Genomic DNA, 24,021 nt, shown 5'->3' on the forward strand with positions numbered 1-24,021 from the left:
GCTGTGAAAACGTTAAATTGAAAGACACCAAAACATCAGCTGTGAAAAATTTAAAATGAAAGACACCAACACCTCAGCTGTGCTAACTTTAAATTGAAAGACACCAAAACATCGGCTGTGATAAATTAAACGACAAGCATTGATTCCTATGATCCTGAATATCCTGGCTTGCTAGAGCCGGAGCCAACAGAGCGGAAAAAAACCCTCGCCAGTTCTGACCGAGGATCGCTCACGTGTATTCGATCGTGTCACATCCAATCATCTTCGTCGATTCGGATTCCGATGCGCCAGCCATGGTGCGTCTTCCAGGATAACGGCAGATTAACGGCAAAATAACAGCCGAATAACGGCAGAATAACGGCAGAACAACGAGAGGCTTTCGACTTGCACATGAGGTGGTCATCGGCAGAGCAGCATCAAATACCGCTTTTTTTTTGCTCAAGAAATATTGCTCCCGTGGGCCAAAAAATGCTGTGTTTTATTTGTGCGAAGTACTGCGGCTAAGAAAAATAGATTCTTAGTACCTGCGCTTGCAGCCTTTGTAGGCGCACAAAGGATATTATTTTATCTGAAGTAAAATAGGCTCCTGAGTCACGTAAATTTCACTCTTTGCAGCGTCGCAATTACGACTCTTGGATGTAGGTATTGCTTTGAAGTTTCAAAAAGAATGTTTTTTCGGCGTATGAGAAAATGTATTTCTCTTTCCAATAATTAGGTCGTTTTGATCGTCCAAGATACAAAATTTCTTGAAGTGCCTCGATTGTATTTCTAGTTTTCAGATTCTAGCTGACTTCACGTCAGTGATTGGCTGAGGAATTACGAACTCGCAATGTATTTTGATAGTTCGGCTCTTGTGCTTGAGTTCAGCCAGGCGTGATTAGCACCGCTGCTAAAGGGGAAAAGGCCCTTTAACTCACGGGGACATGGGCCCTGTAGCCCACATCGCCACATGAACATTGGCCCTGTAGCCCACGGGTACATGGGCCCTGTAGTCCACATGAACAATGGCCCTTCAGCCCACGGGGGTATGGGCCCCGTAGCCCACATGAACAATGGCCCTGCAGCCCACGGAGACATGGGCCCGGGAGCTCACTTGGACTTTGGGCCCTTTAGCTCACAGTGACCAAGGTCCGGAGCCCAAGGAGGCATTGGGCCCTTTAATTCCCGGGACGCGGGGTCAGGAAGTGCATATGAGGGCCCTGCAAGACCGAAACTCCTGAGGGCTTAAAACGGCTCCTGATGGCATCGTTTTTCTGGGTGATGTCTGACGCGAAGCCATTTCAAATTATAGTAATTTGAGTAATAATTTATTCACAACTAATAAAATTCATCATGGACCCCTTTCAAAGGTTCCCATCACCTAAAAAAATAATAATTGTTTCCTCTGTGAATTCCTAGGGGTTTTGTTTAAATAAAGTTTAGCAAAGATTCTGGGCTTCAGTTCCAAGCCCCGCCAAACTTTTAGCATGAAGAAAACAAATGCATTTAACAGGAAACTGCACTTATTCTTCCCAGTCCAGGGGTTCAATGTTTCCTCAGGCAATGGTATGAGTAACTTTTCCCTTAATGAAAGCAAAAATAAGTATACAGCTAAAAAGCATAAAGTTTGTAAACATTAATTCTGAAAACATAAATTAAAAACATAACAACAGCCTAACGACTTATTTCATGGTGTCATGCAAATTTAGAGCGTCACATCTCTCTCTGTGGAGGCTTTTTTTGCAGTAGCGCAGTTCGTTAACAAAACTATTGCTCGTTAGTTGACATTTACTTCGAGTCTGTTGACAGAGGCTGGAACATAGACTCCAACCCCACGAATATGTGGTCGAGAATTTGGTTGGTTGTTATGACAAACTCTTGCAACTTGGCTGGGGGGACTCTATTAATTTAGAATGAGCGATATTCTGCTCTTGCAACTTGGCTGGGGGGACTCTATTAATTTAGAATGAGCGATATTCTGCACCCGCGACTGGCCTGTGATGTTATACATGGCGACCATAGCCGCCAAATTCCGGCTGAGTCAGCGGAATTGCGTAGCAGTTATCGAAGGTCTNATTCAGGAACTTCATGCTGAAGGTCACGCGTGCCTCATTTCTTATCGCTGGAAAGTTTGCGATCTTTTGACATCGCTTTTAAGACGAGGTTCGTTCCTGGAACTTTTGCCTGATGTGGATGGATCTGGGGTCGAGTTCCCTGCTAAACTTTCTTCGAACTTTTAGAGTTGAAATTTTTCAAAGTGGATGAGTTACTTGAAATACTTGGAATTTTGCCCGGGTACTTTGATACTAGGTGTTTCCTCTACCTGTGAACGAAAAAATTGGAAAATGAAAATAAATTCGCAATTAAGGAGTCTGACAAACTTGAGGCGACGAAAGATACGTTTCCGTTATTATAAAACTGATTCCAATCTTTAGTTTCTATTATTTCTTAGTGTTATTACTTGATTGCTTTATGCACTACGATGTAGTAATAAATTGTAGGTTTTTGAAATCAAGATGTAAACCGCCTGCGAAACATTTTCAATTAAAATATTGTGATTGTTTGGGCTTTTTCTAAAAAAATTTTATTGTTCAAAACTTGCGGATGAGTTTTTTTTATACAGGATGTTTCGTTAAACTTTTAATGTTATAAATGTTCACCTACCTCGTCTTCTGAAATCATTTTGAGAGATTTTTTTTGAAGTTTTCCCTGCAATATTGCTTTTATTTTGTCCACATTTATTGGAGGTACGCAAATACATCATGATGAATATATCCAACGCAATGCTTACGATGTGCATACATTATTCCCATTAAATAATATATCTAACACAATGTCTTCAATTGCAGTGAATATTTCACCAAAAAATTTACAAAGCAATTGGATATGTATAGCACAATATATCTGCGATGTTAGTCAATGTCAAACACAATTTGTACTCTTTTACAAATCCATTTGTATATATTGCCTCACTGATGTAGAGTTGTCAAAAATTCCGACTAAATCCAGTAACGACGCATTACACAGCCTTCAGAAGCGACGCATTACACAGACTTCAGAAGCGACGCATTACACAGCCTTCAGAAGCGACGCATTACACAGCCTTCAGAAGCGACGCATTACACAGCNCAGTCAACACCAATGAGCCAAAAGTTGATGAGAGTTTTTATGTGTTGGCTGAAATCACGATTAGGTACGAAATCTCTGCACATAATATCTGGATTATGGACGAAACTGGAACAAAACTTTTTTTCTGATCAACTAAATATATTTTTTCTAGTCAAGGATACATTTTTTCATGTCAAGGACGAATTTTTTATCGCAAGGATATCTTTTTCAAGTCAAGGATATATATTGTTATGTCAATGAAATATTTTTCTTCACGTCAGTCATAGATTTTTTAAGCCATGAGTATATTTTTTTCAAGTTATGGATATGATTTTTTGAGTTGTTAATAAACGAATGAAGGTCATATTTTTTATTACATTTTTCTTATTTTTAACTGTAAAGTGTTGTTTTATCATTTTTAAACGAAAAATATGCAATTGTGGTAAAGGGACCAAGGGTGGGCGCCTTGCCCCAAACCCATGGGCCCATTGCCCTAGGGGTGGGGCAATGGGCCCATTTTGACACTTTTTACAAAATAGTGTTTCATGAAAAATTGAATAACTCTATAGGCGTCTAATTCACTTCATACATTCCTCATTATTTGTACCTTTAAACAAAACAAAGATCCACCTCGTATCAATTAAAACTTCATCAAAATTTTAGTTTAAAAAAAGTGGGGGGCGCGCTGCCCCACGTTGCCCTATCAATTTTACATGCTAGCAACGTCATGGTTATGATTTGAATTTAAGGAATAGAAAATTCTAAATTTTGCATGCTAGCAACGTCTCGGTTATGATTTGAATTTAATATATTGAAACTATTTGATATTACCAGCCCAGAGTCGTGACGCGAAGCAAGATTGGCTCCTTATTAACCTCTTAAATGAAGTGAAGGTTCGCTCACGTGGTGGAAGCGTGACAGGCGACAGAGAGATAATTAGATGCTCGAGGTCAACGGGATGGAAATAGCGCCGGTCACGGCCCTTTGACCGTGCCATGTTAAATTATTTGATGACATAATATATGCTGAACTAACTCTGCTTGTGTACGTTATCCACGCCATTAGTGCTGTTCATAGACATCGGCAAAAAAGAAGACGTGTTGTTCCTATGACATGAGAAACATGTTCATGCTACACACGTCAATGTTTTATTCGTACTAACGTGATCAGAGTTTTTAAAAGTCAGGTAATGAGATCCTATCATGAAAAGTAATCTGATATAGTTTAATTTTTCGTTATAATTTCGGCATTGTGGCCACTTCAGTTTTGTATTTTCAATATACAGTTTATTATTTATTTATTTATTTATAAAAGTTTATTATCTAGTTATCAGTTATCAGTTCATTATATATTTATTATGATACAAACAACTTTGAATGTAAGAAACATGTCAAAAAGCATGAAAAGTAATTTTTCTTCTTTCGAAAGTGTAGCAAGTGTGCGAGTGAAGGAAAATGTATCGGCAAGAAAGTTTGCTCCTATATATAGCCCGCAATTCGTTTAGCACGTTTTGCTAAGCCTTCCTTGTAGTACAGTTGTATGAATCGTATGCCAAATTTTCCATCCCATCTCTCTATCCCTGTCGAAAACAACGCAATGTATCCTTTTAATGACAAGGTCTATCTCGCAAGTAATGTAACACCGCGAACTTTTTCAATGGCTAGAATGGCGATGTCGGGGCAAATTTTGGACGAGAAATTGCACCATTCCAGAGATTTAAGAAGCAATTTTAACAGCGTAGCTCTGCGGGACATTCGAGTGGCAGCTGCTTAGTGAAAGAGACTCTTACTTTCAGTTGAGTTAGACTTTTTCAAAGGAGTATCTGATACGGTACTTGAACTAAATTCAACTCTAGAGCTTATTCAAGGCTAATTAAAGCGATGAAGTTCCTTGTAAATGGATTTTTAGTTGTTATTGGGGTTGAATGATATGATTTTTGGTGTATCTAACGACGTGAATCTAGATAATGTTTTCTCCTGTCTGTCTATGAAGTAAAATAGATGCATTATAGTTGGACAAATTTCAGCCACATTTCTTTCCATGTTATGAGAAATATTCAGTCTATATTGGCTTTAATCTCACGAATGGTAATTTGAACTCCGGTGAAGAATTCTCTAAAGTTACATAATGTGGATGATTCGAAGTTTCTTTAATTTTTTATTTTCGTTATTCTGATTGTCTCGCCAACAATCTATGCTAAGAATCCAAATAACTTTGTGAGTATGAGATCTGTATGACAAAGTAAAACGAAGATCGGATTTTTCAATTATATGGCGATGCAAAATAAAATTCGGAGCGAATTAATGAGCAATTAACTGTATTTTTTCCGACCTTGATGTCTCTCACCCTGTTTGATGCATCAAGAAAAAAATCTCATTCTGAAAAAAATCAACGCGTCTGCCTGCTGTCAATCCTCGCGCTGTAATTATTAGATTGAAGAAGGATTTGGTAGCTGGCAGCAAGCGTCCTATATCGCCTCTGCCAACCGGATTACTGATTCTTATTAATCCGCTCAGCGCTGATCGGACTTTTATTTAAAATTGTTTCGATTCCGAGAGGTTCTGCTGGCTTAATGAAGTTTAAAGTGGATTTATTCCTCGATAACTGATATTTGAAGGATTTCTTACTGATATTTGATAAGAAATATTTTACTTTTGCTGTCGGTGCTTTCAGAAGCAATTAGAAATGAATGTAATAATATCATTGCTGAACTTTTCTCCAAATCTCATAGCGATAAATTATCTTTAATTCTCCGATTAGAAGTCACTTTGTGACGATTTCTTGCGTGCCGAGGTTACATTAAAATAGTTATTTATATTATTTATATTTCAGAAGCGACTGAACAGAAAGTCGTGAAATTAAAACAAATTTTTTGACATAGGAAAATGAATAAATTACTGGGTTGGAGGATGTTTCAGGTTTAATTATATAAGTTATTTATATTATTCCTATTTGAAAACCGACTGAACGGACACTCGTGAAATTCAAACAGCATTTTTTCTGTTTTAAAATGAATAAATTTCTTGGCAGGGGACAAGTTTTAGGTTGAATTTAAGAAATTATTTTGATTATTCATATGTCAGAGGCAGCAGAGTGTAGCGAGGCAGCTGAGTGTAGCGAGGCAGCTGAGTGAAGACTTGGAAATAAAAAGCTTAGTCAAGAAAAATATACATATCTTATATCTAAATATCGTGCATTTAAGTAACATGTAATGTAATCTTCTACGCTTCTCGCTCGAGTAAAGACAGACTTGGAAATAAAAAGCTTAGTCAAGAAAAATATACATATCTTATATCTAAATATCGTGCATTTAAGTAAGATGTAATGTAATCTTCTACGCTTCTCGCTCGAGTAAAGAAAGACTTGGAAATAAAAAGCTTAGTCAAGGCCGTGACTCATCGACCTGCCGGTGAACAAACACCGCTGAACATGAAGCAGCACGGCAGCGTCTTATTAGTGTATTGAATTATATTCCGTTACCGGACAGGTAAGTAGCTTAATTTTAAAGAATTAATTGTTAAGTAATTAATTAAGTAATTAAATAAGTTACTTAATTTATTTAAGTAACATGGTAAATTAATTTGTTTGTAATACATCCTGTGAGCGAACATTTATTCGCCTGATTTTAATTCGCATGTTATACATTGCGTACGTAAACACTTACTTCTGTACTTACACTTACTTCTTAGTAACACTTACTTAATATGCGTGTAATACTTGCCGTAAGTCAACGTGTCAGCGTGTTGACATTATCTTGCTTGATATAAATGATTATATCTTAAAATACAAGTTTCGCTGAAAATATTTTAATAGATGTTCTGAAATATGTTCTTTGTCAATAAAAAAATAGATGTTCTATGCGATGTGAGGTAAAAAAAAAGAATATATCAAAAGGTTGCTGGTACAATTTTTGGTAAAGCTACAGTTATGTTCTCAAAAGAGCGTTATGTCTAAAATGAAAACCGAGTAATATTATAGATACAATTATATTTATTTGTATATATAGAATTAATTTAGCCTAACTCAGACTACAGTCAACTTAGACTGCAAAATCCTTTCAGGCATCAGACGTTGAATTTACCGTCGTTTGGTTGAATCAATGTTGAATTAAACGTTGCTTGGGTATATCAACGTTGAATTGAACGTTATTTGGGTATATCAACGTTGAATTATACGTTCTTTTGCTAAATCATCGTTGAATTAAAGTTGTTTTGTTGATTCAACGTGGAATTTAACGTGTTTTTCGTTGACTCACCGTTGAATTAAAATTTGTTTCGTTGATTCAACGTGGAATTTAACGTTTTTTCTTTGGTTCAACCTTGCAATAAAGTTGCTTTATTGCTTCAACGTTTAATTAAACGTTGTTTCAACGTCATTTGTCTAGTGAGAATGAATGATACATGATCTTACCTCATCAGCTTCAGGGAGATGATGATACGCGCCATGTTGACTGATGATGAAAGCCGCTGAAATATGGCCAAGAAATATCGCTCGCCTCTCCTCTCTACTACTAAGATAACTGCCTTTATTGCATAGTTTCAATTAAGTAATCAAACAATGGTTCTGGGCCTATACTTTCAAAAAAAGTTAAGAGATCGTAAGTTCATCCGCCAATCATTGACGGCCTTTCAAGCAATATCCACCAATCATGGACAAGAAAATAGAGCGTTAGTACCTACGTTCACTTGGCGAGTTTTGAAAGTATATGGCCCCTGTTCACGAAGAAAAAATCGCAAACTTGATGATTATGTAGAGAATTAGTTTAATAATGTAAACAACACCCTTGTCGTAAATTTATGCCGCGTTCACGTTGACCAATAGTACTTGTAATAAAGAAATAATATCCAATTCGTTTGTAACGTAGGGAATAGGTATAAATAATTTAAACAGCATTATTACCATAGACTTCTACCGCGTTCTCGTTTTCAAAGCGCCCTGCTAAGTAGACTCTTAGAAGTGATTATTTATCAACGAGGAAACTCTTCCGCTTTAATCCACGCGCCCCTTCATCATGTAGCTGCCAGCACTGCCCTTCATCATGTGGCTCACTCTGCCAGCACTGCCCTTCATCATGTGGCTCACTCTGCCAGCACTGCCCTTCATCATGTGGCTCACTCTGCCAGCACTGCCCTTCATCATGTAGCTCACTCTGCCAGCACTGCTTCGTCCTAATTACTAATTTAAATTACCTAGCCATGATTATTTTATTATGTTAGTTAATGCCGATCTTGGATTTGTATGGTTTGCTTTAGTTTCCGGCATTGGCTTTGGGATTCCCAAGTCGATCGACAATTAATGTTGGAACATTTCCTTAATTACATTAATTATGAATTTGTCAATTTGAAGCGTAAATGTTGACTAGTTTATGCAGCATGAAAAAGTAATTTATGAAGCCCATCGACAGGTCGCATGCTTTAGAAAACACAGTTGCCAAATCGAAATAAAACCACGGAAAAAACAGCTTGTCTGAAAAACCATTTTAATTATTAGTGACTGATTGTCGGGGGCAAAACAATTATCGCTCGTAAGCCCCACCTTAGATCTAATCTCAACCATAATTTAAAGCAATTAACGCTAATGAACCTAGAATTATTTTTTTATTAAAAGGTTAGCTGGGAACTGTCCCCGCAGACGTTTATCGGACTTTATGAATGAGACTGTATGATGATAATAACCGAACGAATTTAGACCATAAAAATAAAGTAAATTTCACAGCAGTTTATTTTAATTTATTCAATAAAGGGAATACAGGACCACGTTGGAAGTGAAGCCTCTATCCCAGCTTTGTGAACACATCTTCCTTAAGAGCTCATGTCTAACTTCCAGGTAAAAGCACAAGATTTTCATTGTAATTCAACTTCTAGTCTAAATTCATCTCCACATTGTAATTGCACTTCTAGACTCAATTCCACTCCTCATTGTAATCCCACTTCTAGTCTAAATTAAACGACGGATTTTTAAATTTAACTGAATGAGGAACTATATAGCAGCAATAGACTATTCAGGCTAATAAGCATAATAATACGATTAACGAAGGTGAATAATTTTACAGAATGAAATTACTCGGAAAAATCTTACAGAAAAAGTTTTCGGAACTATTTTACGAATTATTTAGTATCCTAAACAGAATTTGTCGTGCAATAATTCTCTCTTATCGGTATCCTAAAAGTAAACGAAACCTCGAATATTTTTAATCTTATCAAAAGCAGTCGAAGGTAAATCAATTATCTAAGCGAGTCTGGCCGAACACTGCGTGCGCTATCAACATTTATTTCATTTGAAGTCCTTCGAAACCCCCAACTCAATTAGCGAAGGTTCAAATCGATCTTGTATTTAACTGACTATTATTCTTAATAAATTCTTATTAGATCTTCCACTTTGAACCCAACAGAACTCTGTTCTCTATTAAGCTCATAGAACTCCTGGAGACTCAGTTTACTCTAGCGACGATCGCGTGTTGATGAACACCAGCGCTTTAAAATTCACCAGAGGGATAAGAAAATTTGCTCTCAGACGTGTCCGATATCTGCTGCTCGAAAGTGTCCGCTCTTTAAGGTGTCCGATATCATCTGCTTGAGTACCTCTGCTCTCAGACGTGTCCGATATCTGCTGCTGGAAAATGTTCGCTCTCTAAAGTGTCCGATATCATGTGCTTGAGTGTCTTTGCTCTGAGACGTGTCCGATATCCGCTGCTTGGGTTTCTTTGCTCTCAGACGTGTCCGATACCCGCTGCTCGAGTGTCTTTGCTCTCAGACGTGTCCGATATCCGCTGCTCGAGTGTCTTTGCTCTCAGACGTGTCCGATATCCGCTGCTTGAGTGTCCTGGCTCTCAGACGTGTCCGATATCCGCTGCTTGAGTGTCTTTGCTCTCAGACGTGTCCGATATCCGCTGCTTGAGTGTCTTTGCTCTCAGAAGTGTCCGATATCCGCTGCTTGAGTGTCCTGGCTCTCAGACGTGTCCGATATCCGCTGCTTTAGCATCTTTACTCTCAGACGTGCCCGATGTCCACAGCTCCAATGTCCCAAGGAAAAATGAACTCCAGTGTGGATTGATCGCGGCGAAGAAAACTGCAGGTGAATAAACTTCGAGTTGACATTTAACGAATTAAGCAAATATTTCATAGATGGGAAGATTTTTGAAACTCAAGCGGAGATTTGCAGGACCATTTATCAGGGTTAGAATCTTAATGGCATTAGCAGTAATCTATTTAAATCACAGTTAATTTTATGATGTTAAATATAAGTAGAAACAAAATGATACAGGTAATGAAAAAATCTGTAGCATTATAGTTCATTAATTTCAATGACAACTTTTTTAAAGAACAGTAAATGTTATGTTATGAAATTTGACCGAAAATAAGATGATACAGGTATCTAAAAAAGTCTAATGTTGTATAGTTTAATTATCACCTGAATAATTCTACTATATAACTTTAATATTATACTAACGTGTTGCACACATGTCACCCAGACGATCGCATCGTTGTTCCGAATACCGCAGCTGGGCAGGGCTAATGTAAGGCGCGTGTTACATACATGTCACCCAGACGATCGCATCGTTGTTTCAATTACCGCAGCTGGGAGGCTGGTCGCCGCAGCTCATTAGGTTTCCTCGGGTCAAACTTCTCGCAAAACTTCTTCCTCTTGCAGGAGTTTTTTTTAATGCTTTCGTCGCTCCTCGTCTGCTCTCGAATTCTTTCACGAACTTGAGCGAATTTTTCTACAGGAATATTTGTCGCACCACCAATTAGAGTCCCGGAAGTAAATTCGGGGTTTTATTGTTTAATCGTTTTTAAATCTTACGGTTAATTAAATGATGCTTGAAGTATTGCTAAATTGCTTTAAATCTTGGGTTTAATTAATGATGTTTGTAGAATACTCAAGTTTAATTGCTTTCAAATCGATTTTAGATATCGTATCCTGGAAAGTAACATACAATTAAGTTTGACGGAAATAAGATATGGTAAACTTCAAAAACAGCTATGAAAAACGCACAAAATATCTGCTTCTTCACTTTATTACAATATTCATATTTTTATACCGAGTTGCACTTATCAACATCATAAGTCAAATAAAATGATAATAATATTTTCTTATTATGAAATTAATATTAAAAAACCTTATTATTATAAATAATATTTATAATATAATATATATATATTATTTAATTTAAAAAAAACTAGATGAATATTAATAATATTATAAAATAAATAAGTATAATATAATAAACATACGAGTATCATTATATCATTAGTATTAACATATCAACTAACTGTGCGTGAGTCACGTAAGTCGCTAAGACTAAAAGACTAGCGGTGTCAATCAATGATTATTAATTAAATGAGTAACGGTCTCTTAACCAGTTAGTCTCATTCCTCATCAAGTCGAAGGAATTGACCAAGTCATTTATGTGCATAGACTCTCATGAATTCAGGAATTCAGACAGAAAGCTCGTGCATGTTCAATTACTGTAGTGTGCTATGAATCAATTTATCAATTCATTCCCATGATGATATGTTTACTCATTAATTTGAATGATCAGGCAGTCAAGCTGCATTTTTCCGACTGTGTTTATACTAATTATATGTATAATATATAATTTGTGACGTAATATATACTAAATATAATAATATACTAAACTAAACAGTGTAAAGTTTATTATAGTATCAATTCAAATTGTGCTAATTTCCGAAGCCTAAGAAATTGAATATTTTTTTCACATTTAAAAGATATATATTGTTTCTTAAAAGTTTTTGAATGGACTCAATTTAATTGCATTTTATCAAACTCTTTTCTTATACCGTCGGTTCCTTGCATCTCTGGTATCCTAGTTCACTTATATTCTAGAATCCTTTGTTTTCTACTCCACTTCTCAATTCTGCGTGAAAAATTTTATTTTGAATATTTTTACGGCCAGTCGGTCATCCCCCAGGCTGCCAATCTTATTTCCATTTTATTTCATATTTTTTCCATTCCGAGGCGTCAGTTTCACTAGCATATGAAAAGGACAGATTTTAGGATTAAAGTTCTAAGTTCAAAGAGCGACATGGAGTCCGAATGTCACGGAAATTTTGTTTGCTAAGCCATTTTGCGATGAAAGATTGGCGCCTCTGAATGGTAACATCTGACAGACGAACGAGTCAGCAATATATGGTCGAGGAGTCAAGAACTTCCTCGTGGAATTCTCGGAAAAATATCCAGAATGTTGTTTTGAAAAATCTTTGAATTTTGATTTGATTGATGGTACTCGCATCCTTGTAAATCCCCTTTTTACAATACGGTGACGTCATTCATACAAAATAACAATGAAATCTTACATAGAATTTTAGAGGTAGATGACTGCAGTAAATTTTCTTTTAATGATGCTGCTTATTTTAATTTTTATTTTTAAATTATACAATCAACACTCGTTGGCATGCGAGGCTCGAAGTCCACAGTGATCATGCCAAAAAATATCATACATTATCGCGATGCATTTTATTAATTTATAATCTCCCGGCGTAGTGTTTATTTATAAGCCCGACAAATACTTAAATTTTTTTATTTATTAGCGCTACAAATTTGAGCGTCATAAATCCCCATCGTCGCTCACGAGGCGTCGCGCCGTGCAATCCTTGCAAATAAATCCACTCTGAACGACAGACAAGCAATCGTTGATCATATCTCTTGTATATCTGCTCTGACTTCCGGAGAGAAACAGTCTCAATGTTTTAAGTGTAAACGCATTATATTCGGCGTATTCTGAAATCAAAAGAGTTATATTTTTATCGTTTTAGCTTCATAAACGTTTTATCCTTTATCGTATTTTTATTTGCTCTTTCCTCGTTGCATGCTGAGTATTTATACTGTTTAAACGCTATTTTGATTTTTTCTTCAAAATATGCATGCAATGGTTACCTTGAAGTTATTTAACGATCGAACTTTTATAATAGAGTATACGTGTTAATTTTATTTTTAATGCTTCCTCTCTGCAACAATTATTTTACAAAAAAAACACAAGTGTGCTGTGATCAAAGCTCAGCGAATATAGCAGAGAATTCATTCATTTCAACATCGTCTGTCTGCTTTGATTATTTTAGCTGATCGTATTCTGTTACAATTGTTTTGAAACAAAATATTTCGAAATAACAAACATTTACACAGCAGTAACGCTAAGAAAAGCATTACATCAGAGAGGTCTCAATGTTTATCAATTAATTGTTTTCATTTATTAGATTTATTATATTAAATATTAATAATTTATTTATCAATATTTATTATAAATATATTAATTATAATTAATAATCACGTTGTCGAACTTGTATGGACCGGAGGACAATATCGCGTTAATGGACCTTCGCCAGGAGGACAACTTTTGCACAATAACAATGGTCAGTAATTCGATACGAATGTTGCTCGAAATGAGAATTAGGGATAAAACAACAACGAATAATGCTTTGGAAATTATTATCAACATATCACATGTACTAAGTGAACCTTTGAAGTACTTATTATTATTTGCTATTATCTAGGTATTTATTTCAAAATAAGCTATTCGTGTAATTTGATAGGCAGGTTATAATGCTTACCACATTGATTAAAAATAGAAACCCAATCAAATAGATTGCCTCTGAATAATTATTTTTTGGTAAAATTTGTCGTCGTATTCAAATTTTACATTTCTTAGTTGATGAATAAAATTTCCAACCTACATGGCGTACCCATATTTAAAAAACTCTCCTTCATCATTAAAGTCCCGCGTTGATTATTCCAGTATCCATCAAACCACCCATTATCGTGTACTCTGGCATCCGCTAAACATAATATTTTTTGAAGTAATCATCAGGATAATGAGCGGCAATGGACACGATTTCCCTCTAGTGGATAGCTGGTCAGGAAGAACTGTCCGCCGTATACCAGCTATCCAGCTATACGTATATCCAGCTATCCGACTTCACACCGCTGGCCCCGAAGTGAAAGTGGTAAATAAATTCTTCGCGTTTTACGACCAGCGATCGTCAAGGGTAGACTGTTCAGTTCTCCAGACCGACAAGAAGCTTTAAGAAAGCCTCGTTGTTGTAAAGGATCTTTCTTAGTAAGTCAAAATGATAAAATAATACAAAAAAAGAACGCCAATAAGCATAAGAGAGTAATTAAAGCTCCAAAGACCAAGTGGCAAAGACCAATCACAAATATCTTAGACTGACTGTGATGGAAAATTATGACAATTTTTTTAGAATAGATGATTTAAACGAATTTTATATTATATTTATATTTTAAAACTGAATCATTAAGAAATTATCACTAAACAATTCCGCAGAAATTGCGCTGAAATAAATGAAAGACACGGATTAACCTTATTCAATATGTTTGAATTATTGCTAAGTTTATGAAAAGCATTATACGTATAGAAAATTAAGTAGGTGTAATAATTGTAACTACATGGCATTCTGCAGGTCAATCAAGCTGAGGCATCCTGCTTTATGCCACACAAACCTAGTGACTAACTCTCTTGCAACATATACATATATCCGTTATATGTATAAACAACTGTAGGTGGTTCACTAGAGTGGCATAATGATGGCACTAGAGTGTCAATTAACACTGCAGGTTAACCTGAAAGCGTGTTATCAAGGTGGTATCCAGCGAAGGAGGTTAACCAGGTGAAGCGAGTTTACTTAAATAGAATTTTAACCCGGCGAATCCTGTGAAACCGCAAATCCTTTTAAACCGAGTACCATCATAACCCAACGTAACAGATCAACCTATTTAGCAGGAGAACTCTGCTTAGCAGTTTTAACTGTTTAGCATGTTAACATTGCTTGGCATGTTAACCAGGACAGCATGTTAAACTGGCGTGGCATGTCAGTCTACAAAGTTAATCTTTCATATGTACCTTAACAAAATTCGGGGTATGCTTCAGCCTCTGCCCCAGAGTTGCTATGTTCGCGTTAGAGTTATTCTGGGTCAGTTGGCCAACTGATCGCAATCAGCGACTAGTCAGAACCTCCTGGCCGAATTTATGGTCTCCTGAGAGTAGGGCAAGAGTTGGCAGAATCCCCTCAGTCCCCTCACCAGGCTCTGGTAGCTGTCTGATTCGGGGACCGGAATGTAGACCAAAAAGCGGACATAGAGAAGCGGATTTACGTTCGGTCCGAGTCCTAGGCGGTTCCTAATTCAGGGTCGCCACTAACTAAAAATTTTGATAGGGTAGAAATCAAGATTTATGATCGAATAACATGCCAAATTAGAGCTGTCTGTAGACATAATGAAACAGACTCAACTGAAGGGAATATATCCGATATATCCCTATATATTATCGTGTACAAATAGAAAAACACAAGGTTTTTGAATTTTCGTTAGCATATCAATGAATACATAATCCAAGCGCACTAAAAATCAGGGTGGAGAAAAAAAATTCGGAATTCAATATAATTTTAACATATAACAATAAATGCTCTTTCTAAAGCAACTGATGATACAATACCTCAAAGGAAACAGGAAAATTCATGTGTCGACCAATGAACATAATCTTCTTTAAAATATATAAATAATATCTTAAACTATTTTTATAAGCTTAACCACTAGACGAATGGAATGAGGATTAAACCCATAAAATTTTATAAACTCTTAAGTATCCTACATCCTCATAGAGCTAACAACTATAAAGAGGTACCATCAACAGATTTACCGTTACATACTTAGGACCCTAAAAAGACTAATAATAAAGACTTTAAAATTTAATTAGAAAATATAGGACGAAATTAAGATTCTAAACATATGCTCGGTGATTATATTGTTGACTGACATAGGCAAGACCAAAGGTTAACTCGTAGCCGCGTTAAATAAGCCCCAAAATACGAAATATAAATCGCTGATACAATCTAAACGTATTTGAAAACTGATTATAAAATCAAAGCATCATTACATTCACTGAAAATGTCTCAATATCCATAAGCGTATAAAATGGCTATATTCAAAATCACGATATATCAAAAACGAAACTGCCACAATTTTCCAGTATTACAGCATTGACATGACACACGTGGTGAAATATGATCTGTACGGACCACGAACGGATGGTAAAATATTTTCTCACCACTCGTGGAATATTTTTTAGAATATTTTTATTATTTTGCGTGGAATAGCATGAAATATAGACGAAATAATTAGTCATTATGAATAGCTGCGCGAGCCGCAGTCGCATTTTTTTCATAATTGCCACGACTTGAAGAAATTCGTGGAGTTTTACGACACGTGGGATCGTAAAATATTAACTCTTGAAATGAAAGCTCTGAAGCATTAAGAAAAGTTCAGATTGAATAAGTTGGCGACATTTGAGAGGCATGGCTTCAATATTCATTAGTTAAATTTGTATTTAATAAATTTTCAGGGCATTTTTGCAGGAGAAATCCATTCGATAAAAACATAATAGCTTTAGCTGAACCAAAATCGCATGAACAAAAATGAGAAACTGGAAATAAAATGCTAGAGTTGCAAAAAAAGTACAAAAAGAGATTATCAACTGATAAGTTTGCACGTCTTTTGATCTAGGCCAGAATTTTTCTAAAAGACACAAATTCGAAGTTATATGTGCGAGCCAGAATGGAAAAACTTTAATTCTATCGGCTGTTATTTTTATATTAATTATTTGGGCGTCACCAACACTGAAGCTCGAGATTATGAAATGAAATGACTGTTCAAATTTGGTGGTCCAAAATACATTCAAGTATGGCGTTGGGAAAGAGAACAGAACAACTTTCTTCAGTTCATCTCTTCAAAACTTTCTTCAGTTCAACTCTTCTAATTTTTTTTAATTTGGCACATTCAATAACTCATTCACAATATCTAGTATTTCATAAATTCATTTTTTAGATATCTTTCTGGGTACGATTTTAATCCACATCATTTCAGCAAATGACAGTTTTATTGCTTTTAGTTCATAACTTCATAAAACATCGCAATAATATCCTACAGCACTTTTATGTTGACGAATATTTGACAGCAAAAGCAATGTCGGAAAAATTTGATGATATTTAATGTGTATTTTGGGTTTACTTATAAATACCAGATATTGTTTCATATTCCAATTGAAGCTAATGAACGAGAATAACAACTTGTAATCCAACTGCTAACAGCGAAAATGTTTTAGCAATTGAACTAAAAATCGAGACGCTGATTGCATTCCCCGACTTCCTGATTATTTTTGTGAAAATTTTCTCAATTTTAATTCGATTGCTTTGATGCCAGCGGAGCTGAACAAGAAGCCTGCGCGAATTGATTACGTGTTTGAAGCCAAATCGAAATTTCAGAATTTGAAAAAATATTTTGATTAGAACTGCTTTCTGGGGCAAATGAATTGATCAAAGCGAACATTTGTTCAATTAATTAATAATTCCTGATCAGCAAACTGCTGAAATGGAGGTTGTATTGAATCAGGAAATGGTAAATTTATATAAAGAATTAATTTGGATTGTTTACATAATGACGTGCCTCAAATTTGAAGAAATAATTTTAGGATTTTACGAAAATATACAGGAATTTCTGGTCATTTCTCCGGTTTTTCTCCTCCATTTCAGCAGGTGCTAGAGTTTGGCGCAGGAAAATAACGGCCGGTCTAATACTACGGGGGAAAAAGTCTCGCCGATCTTTTAATTACGTGAAGCCTGAAAAAATTCGCCTGGCACATGGAAAGATTTCAACTTGACCGAAAGTTTCGGTCCAGGTAATGCGCGGCGATGCATTTTAGAGTCGAAATAATGCGCCCGCAAGCAGAAGATTCCCGTGAAAAAACCTTCACCTGAACATACTGAACACTACAAACAGAAGTACAGAGATTTTTGTCAAGAAGAAAACAATACAACGAAAGAAACTTATGTGGAGAAGCTGCAATTTCAAAATTAATTTTTGCACAGAGAATAAAATTTGTTAAACACAGAAAAAAACACTGCTATAAAATTAGTAAGAAAGTTATTTTTTTTTTGAAAATTAAAAATAATTAATAATTGGACCTGAATGCCATTCGATAGTTATTATAGGTAGAGATTGATAAATAATATTTTGATTATTTACAAATCAAGGTTATTTGACATGAATGCAATTCCATTGTTATTAGAGTTAGAGATTAATAAATAACATTGTAATTATTTTTAAATTAAGGTTAGATAACATGGTCCCAAAAACTTGCCATATTCAAAGAATATAGCCAAATTATAGGATTAGAAACTAGTAAAAAAGAGTATTCTACAAATTTTTACGTTTCAATATATATAATGAAACCAATTATGATAACTATTAATTAATTACTAATTTCGAAACGAATTAAATTTCTAAAACGTTTCTATCTCAACTTTTAAAAATATTTGAATAATAATTTTTTCGAATATTTCCATCTTAATTTCTCTAGACCATTTGATCAATATTTCTTTAAACCTTTAGGATCCTTTATTTTCTGTCAACAATAAGCTACCATTGTCAATATAGTTCGTCTTTATATAGGCCAATAAATGACAGTGAACCTGGTACTAACAATATCGATGATGAAGTTCATTATTCACACTTCAAAATAATAGGCATGTAGAAAGTTTATTATAATTTTTTTTCACAACTCATTTTTCGTTTTGTAGGATATCGTTCAAGTCGTCAATCAGAGAAAAATCATCAAATTTTTCTTTTGCTCGTCTCATTCCCATATTGAATTAATACTTGGTTATATCAAATCCTGTTAAGCATTTAATCTCGTCAGTCGAACGATTGAGTGCATATTTTAATTTTATCTTATATTCTTTATACACAAAAGCGAATTTCAGTATAAAAGTGTAGAAGTAATTTTATCGAAGTTTGCATGAAGAGCGAACGCAATAACAACAGATGGTTGAACCTGCCTTTAGAAATGGCGATGACGGCGGTCACTCTGGCGGTGGTGATGCTGTATTTTAATAATATAAACACCTTCTTTATTCTCAGTGATTTTAAAAAATTTGTAAACATAATTTTATCTAAGTTTGGCATAAAAAGCGAGCAATAACAACACATGATATAACTGGCCGTTGGAAGCAGCGCTTACGGCCGCAACTCTGGCCGTGGTGAGGTTGTCTGTTCGGCGCACGATCTGCTCTGAATATGGCGACATCCCGGCTATGTTTCGGCTAGCAGCCTGCAGTACGTACACGGTCGCAGGCTGCAGGTCGGTTAGGATGAAAGGTCCGTCTGCAAGTTGGGCGAAAAACATTTGTTCAACCGTCGGTATATTAGGATAATAGACAAATTGTATTTTTAAATTGAAAAATATAAATTTATTCGTGTAATGATGAGAATAAAACGAACTTTCGATTGAAGGATTCAATTGTTTGCGTAGTTTAATATAGAATTCGAGGACTGAAGGTGTGGGAGGATCATAAGATTTCGGAGGCGAGGGCACAAAATACGCAATAAAAAGACAGCGACATTCATGGTAGTGAATATCATTTATTAACTGAGCATATATTTTAGGTTCGATTAATAAAACATATCACGATTATATCCTAAAATTTTAGAAAAAACATGATTTATAATACTCTTGCCTTTATGGAAGTGATGCATAAGGCTGCTTTTGTCGCCACCCTTCTTATAAAGCACCGCATAGCCTGTGATGTGCTGGCCCTCGTCAGAGACTTGGTCCCCGACACGCAGAGACAGCGCGATGCTGTGGCTGTCCTGAGACACGATCTGAAACATAACAATTAATATTTGAATATTTGAGAGAAATTAGGAAAAGCTACACCAATTTTTTAATTGGTATGGTGAAGTGAAATCAACGCCCAAAATATTGTGCAATTTTGAGTGCATGTGATAAAATTGCGAAGTATTACCATACTTAGTGAAAGATTCATGTGATAGTTCATCTGCCATACTATCCGGAGAATATTATTCTTGGCAGTAATAATATTAATATTAATTAACAAATAGTGCAGTAAATTTATAATGGATGATTTGAAATTTCAAACTTAGGTGAATTCAGGATGATATACTTAAACATAAAGATTCAAATCCGTAGAGTTTGGCAGAATGTAGCTTTATCCAAAATCGTTTTATGATCATAATTAACCAAGGCGATATCTGGCAATTGTTCAGCTGCGATTATCCATGCCATTTTTTCCTACTATCATCCCAATTCTCCAGAATAATAATTTGTAGATTAATAAGCGGTTGATCGTATACAGTCAACGTCTTATCGTAAACCGCCAACATCTGGTTGNCTGTCTCTTATACACATCTAGATGTGTATAAGAGACAGGTATAACGGTCATCCGTTGGGTGTTCTTTAGAACGATCGTGCCGTTGTTCTACCTGGTGAAGCTGCAATAACGGCCCGTTTGGACGTTCTGCAGCACGGCTGTGACGATGTCCAATGCTACTGACACGGTCTAGAGTTTGTCTGGTTTTCAGAAGCCAACTGTAGTCATCTGATTCTTTTTCCTCAAAAATAAGCTTAGCTCTTAGCTCTTGGCCGTCCTTATACCACGTGAAATTAGCGGTCGGATCTGCGTCGACTGAACAGCTCAAGTTTGCCACTCCTTGCACGAAGCCAAAATGTTCTGAGTCGTTCGCGATCGTGAACTGTGGTGGATCTGATGATAATAAAACTATTAAATCAACAGGATCGTACAGAAAATGTTGTCCTCGTTTTAATAAACGAGGAATTTGAAGGTAGAGAGAAAAGAAGCGGAAGAAAAGAAAAAAAAAGAGAAGCAAATATGACGGATGACATCCAATACTACAATCAAATGACCGATGACGTTTACTCATGTCACAAAATTTAATAAATATAAACCTGAACCACAATCTTATTCGCATCCGAGTTAAAATGAACTTGAACGGTTCTCTTATATTTAAAAAAGTAAGGAAAAATGACAAAAAAATTTTATTTTATAAGGCAATCGGCAGCTGATGATCAAAGTTCAAGTTCACTGCAGCTGCCAGCGCTGTTCTAAGAACTTCAAGGCTACATGTAAAAACCTCACGACTACGATGACGCATTAAAGAGACGGAAATCCCATCAGGCAATATACGATGATCTTACAACGACAATAAAAAATTTAACACACGCAGTCCCATCAAAGCAGTCAATAATAAATATAAAGTTATTTGAGATATAAAGTATATAAGGAGCATTGCAAAGCGTAATATGCGCGTCACCTGTACAGACATTCGATGGCTTGATATGGACAAAAATCCAATTAAAAATTAAAAATATTATTTCAACGGATGTTATATGCATTAAAAATACTAATAAAAGTAGATAAATAACAAATAAAACAAGTACTAGAAGCCAATGAAAAGTCAACTAATGCAGACTTCGTCCAGCACATAACAATAATCTCGGCATGTGTGAGTAACTTACTCGACAAAAATCCAATTAGTATTGCAAATTTTTTATGGATATTATATGTGTAACCGGAAACACCGCCGCGAAGTCGAAATAGTTTCGTGTAGCGTGCCGACTTGACGGTGACTTGCCACACAGCCACAGAAGCGGACAGCAAGGATACGGGTACGAGCCGCACCACAAAACTGACGACCTCACAGGAGTGGACAGCAAGGATACGGGTACGAGCCGCACCACAAAACTGACGACCTTACAGGAGTGGACAGCAAGGGTACGGGTACGAGCCGCACCACAAAACTGACGACCTTACAGGAGTGGACAGCAAGGATACGGGTACGAGCCGTACCACAAAACTGACAACCTTACAGGAGTGGACAGCAAAGATACGGGTACGAGCCGTACCACAAAACTGACAACCTCACACGAGTGGACAGCAAGGATACGGGCACGAGCCGCACCACAAAACTGACGGTCTTACAGGAGTGGACAGCAAGGATACGGGTACGAGCCGCACCACAATGCCGGCAACCAACGCAATGATCAGGGGTTCGAGCCATAAAGCACTGCCCAGAACACAGAACCGAGGTGGCAGTTACGCCTCAAAAGCACGACTATTGGAGGGTACTAGCCCCCAATAAGCCGCTGTCAATTTACTCGAGCGCAGAGGTTATTAGCCTCTACCTCGATGGTGCGAATTGAACGGCTGTTAACCGCCCAACGCAGCAAAAACCTGGAACTATCCAAGAACTCCAACTACGCCGTTATTACTCCGTTAGAGGAACTCATTAAAAGTTATACCCAGAACTGCGGTGGAGTTTATTCTTGGAAGCCCAAATTTGGCTCTGCCTGATTCGAGTCGAAACCGTGTCACCCCAACCCAGCACCACTGAGCACACACAACTTCCGAGCGCACACAACGAGGGGGTAACTCAGCTAAAATGAGCTTACCTCAACACCCCGTTTACAATGTACAAAACAGACTGTAAACACTTCCTAAGTGCAAAAAAATATATAATATAATATAATACAATAAAATCAACATATTTGTAATCATTTGGCAATCTAATCACAGTTAAAAATCTAATAATCTTAAACTAATTCCAAAGAGATCAAACTCTCCATCGTTCAAGACTACCAAGCGCGCGTTATAACGAGGTTAGGAGCAGCTCAACCAATCACGTTGGAGCTACACCTTGTCTCGTCCCAAGACACTAACTAAATCCTACAAACACCACAGCTAGACGAGATTCCATATTACGGTCACAAAATAAATGTTACCAACAATTGACTAGTCACTAATCTAAGCACAAGAATAATAGAACGTAGAGGTAAACAAAAAAAAATATACCACGAAATAAGCATCCCGTCATATGTGCATGAAGAATACTAACAAAAGAAGATAAATAACATTTGAAAAAATAAAACAAGCACAAGAAACCAATGAGAAGTCAACCTATGCGGAATTCGCCCAGCAAAAAAAAATCTCGTAAAGAATATTAACAAAATTAGATAAATAACATAGAAAACAAGCACAAGAAATCAATGAAAAGTCAACCAAAGCAGAGTTCGACCAGCAAAGAAAAAATCTCGTAACTTACGCAGGACCGTTACGTTGATCTTGAACGAGTCCACGTGTGACATACGAGGTGAGATCTGCCTCGAGTGACACGTGTAGATCCCAGCATCTGAACGTGTCACGTTGTACACGTGAAGAATGTGGCCCGCTCTCACGTACTTATCCGAATCTGCGAAAAAAAACATCGACACGGTATTTAAATGGAATAATATGTCATCTGAGATATAACATTATTGTGATAAAGATTATACGAATTTATGTTTTCTGAGGAAACATTATTTCAGAGGTAACATTATCAGGAAAATAAGATTATTTCCGTGATAACATATTTAATTATTACAATCGCGATGCAGTTTTACAAATAAATAAAAGGATGAAATTTGGTTCGCTAAGATCAAACGAACATCGAATAGTTTTGATTGCCTTGTAGTTTTGATATTAACACGAATTGAAACTTTCAGATGAATTCTTGCATGGCGAATCATAATAATAAGCGTTTAAAAATTACTCTTTGGAGACAACACTTCTAAAGAATCCAGTGTCTCCGATGTTGCACAGTACAATGAATTTCTAATTTTACCATATATTACCATATATTAAAAAATTAATTTTAACTATTATTTTTAAAATTTGAAAATTTGTTTAAATTTTTCAAAATCATTTATTCTCTCAATTGATACATCCACTGTCTCCAACTTTTCACAAGTGTGCAAAATTTCGGATCGATTGGAGAGGTAGAAGTGTGTTAAATATCGATTATAAGATTTGTAGCAGACAAACAAACAAACAAGAAGTGAAGTTAAAGAAAGAGAAGTGTTGTAAAAATGAATTACGGTCTTAATCGAGGTGAAAAAAGTCACCTCAACAGTCACCAGTAGCTATCACAACAGTCACCAGGAGCCACCTCAATGAGCACCAGCAATCACCTCTACACTCACCTGTCATTATCGCACCAGACTTCACTCGCCATCTGGTGAGTGAAACAGCGCAGGGACGACGCGGCGCCGACCGA

At 36.2% G+C, this 24,021-nt stretch overlaps 1 protein-coding gene across 1 annotated transcript; it reads right to left on the reverse strand.

The window, feature by feature from the left end:
* Window positions 1–18,904: 18,904 nt before the first annotated feature.
* LOC108670037 lies at window positions 18,905–23,954 on the reverse strand. The gene is made up of 5 exons (XM_018157487.2): window positions 23,948–23,954; window positions 23,032–23,178; window positions 20,467–20,675; window positions 19,629–19,773; window positions 18,905–19,275 (listed from the first exon to the last, which is right to left on the reverse strand). The coding sequence occupies exons 1-5, from the start codon at window positions 23,952–23,954 to the stop codon at window positions 19,061–19,063; spliced, it is 723 nt and encodes a 240-aa protein (XP_018012976.2). The 3' UTR covers window positions 18,905–19,060.
* Between the last annotated feature and the right edge of the window lie 67 nt (window positions 23,955–24,021).

Source organism: Hyalella azteca, unplaced genomic scaffold, assembly GCF_000764305.2.
Source record: "Hyalella azteca isolate HAZT.00-mixed unplaced genomic scaffold, Hazt_2.0.2 contig12983, whole genome shotgun sequence".
NCBI classification, from domain to species: Eukaryota; Metazoa; Arthropoda; class Malacostraca; order Amphipoda; family Hyalellidae; genus Hyalella; species Hyalella azteca.

Excerpts from the sequence above, each read along its gene's own strand:
- LOC108670037 (XM_018157487.2), bottom strand. Across the intron at positions 20,676-23,031 it reads GATCAACGTAACGGTCCTGC|ATCCACCACAGTTCACGATC; the intron begins GTAAGTTACGAG and ends TATTATCATCAG. Across the intron at positions 19,774-20,466 it reads CCAGACAAACTCTAGACCGT|ATCGTGTCTCAGGACAGCCA; the intron begins GTCAGTAGCATT and ends GTTATGTTTCAG.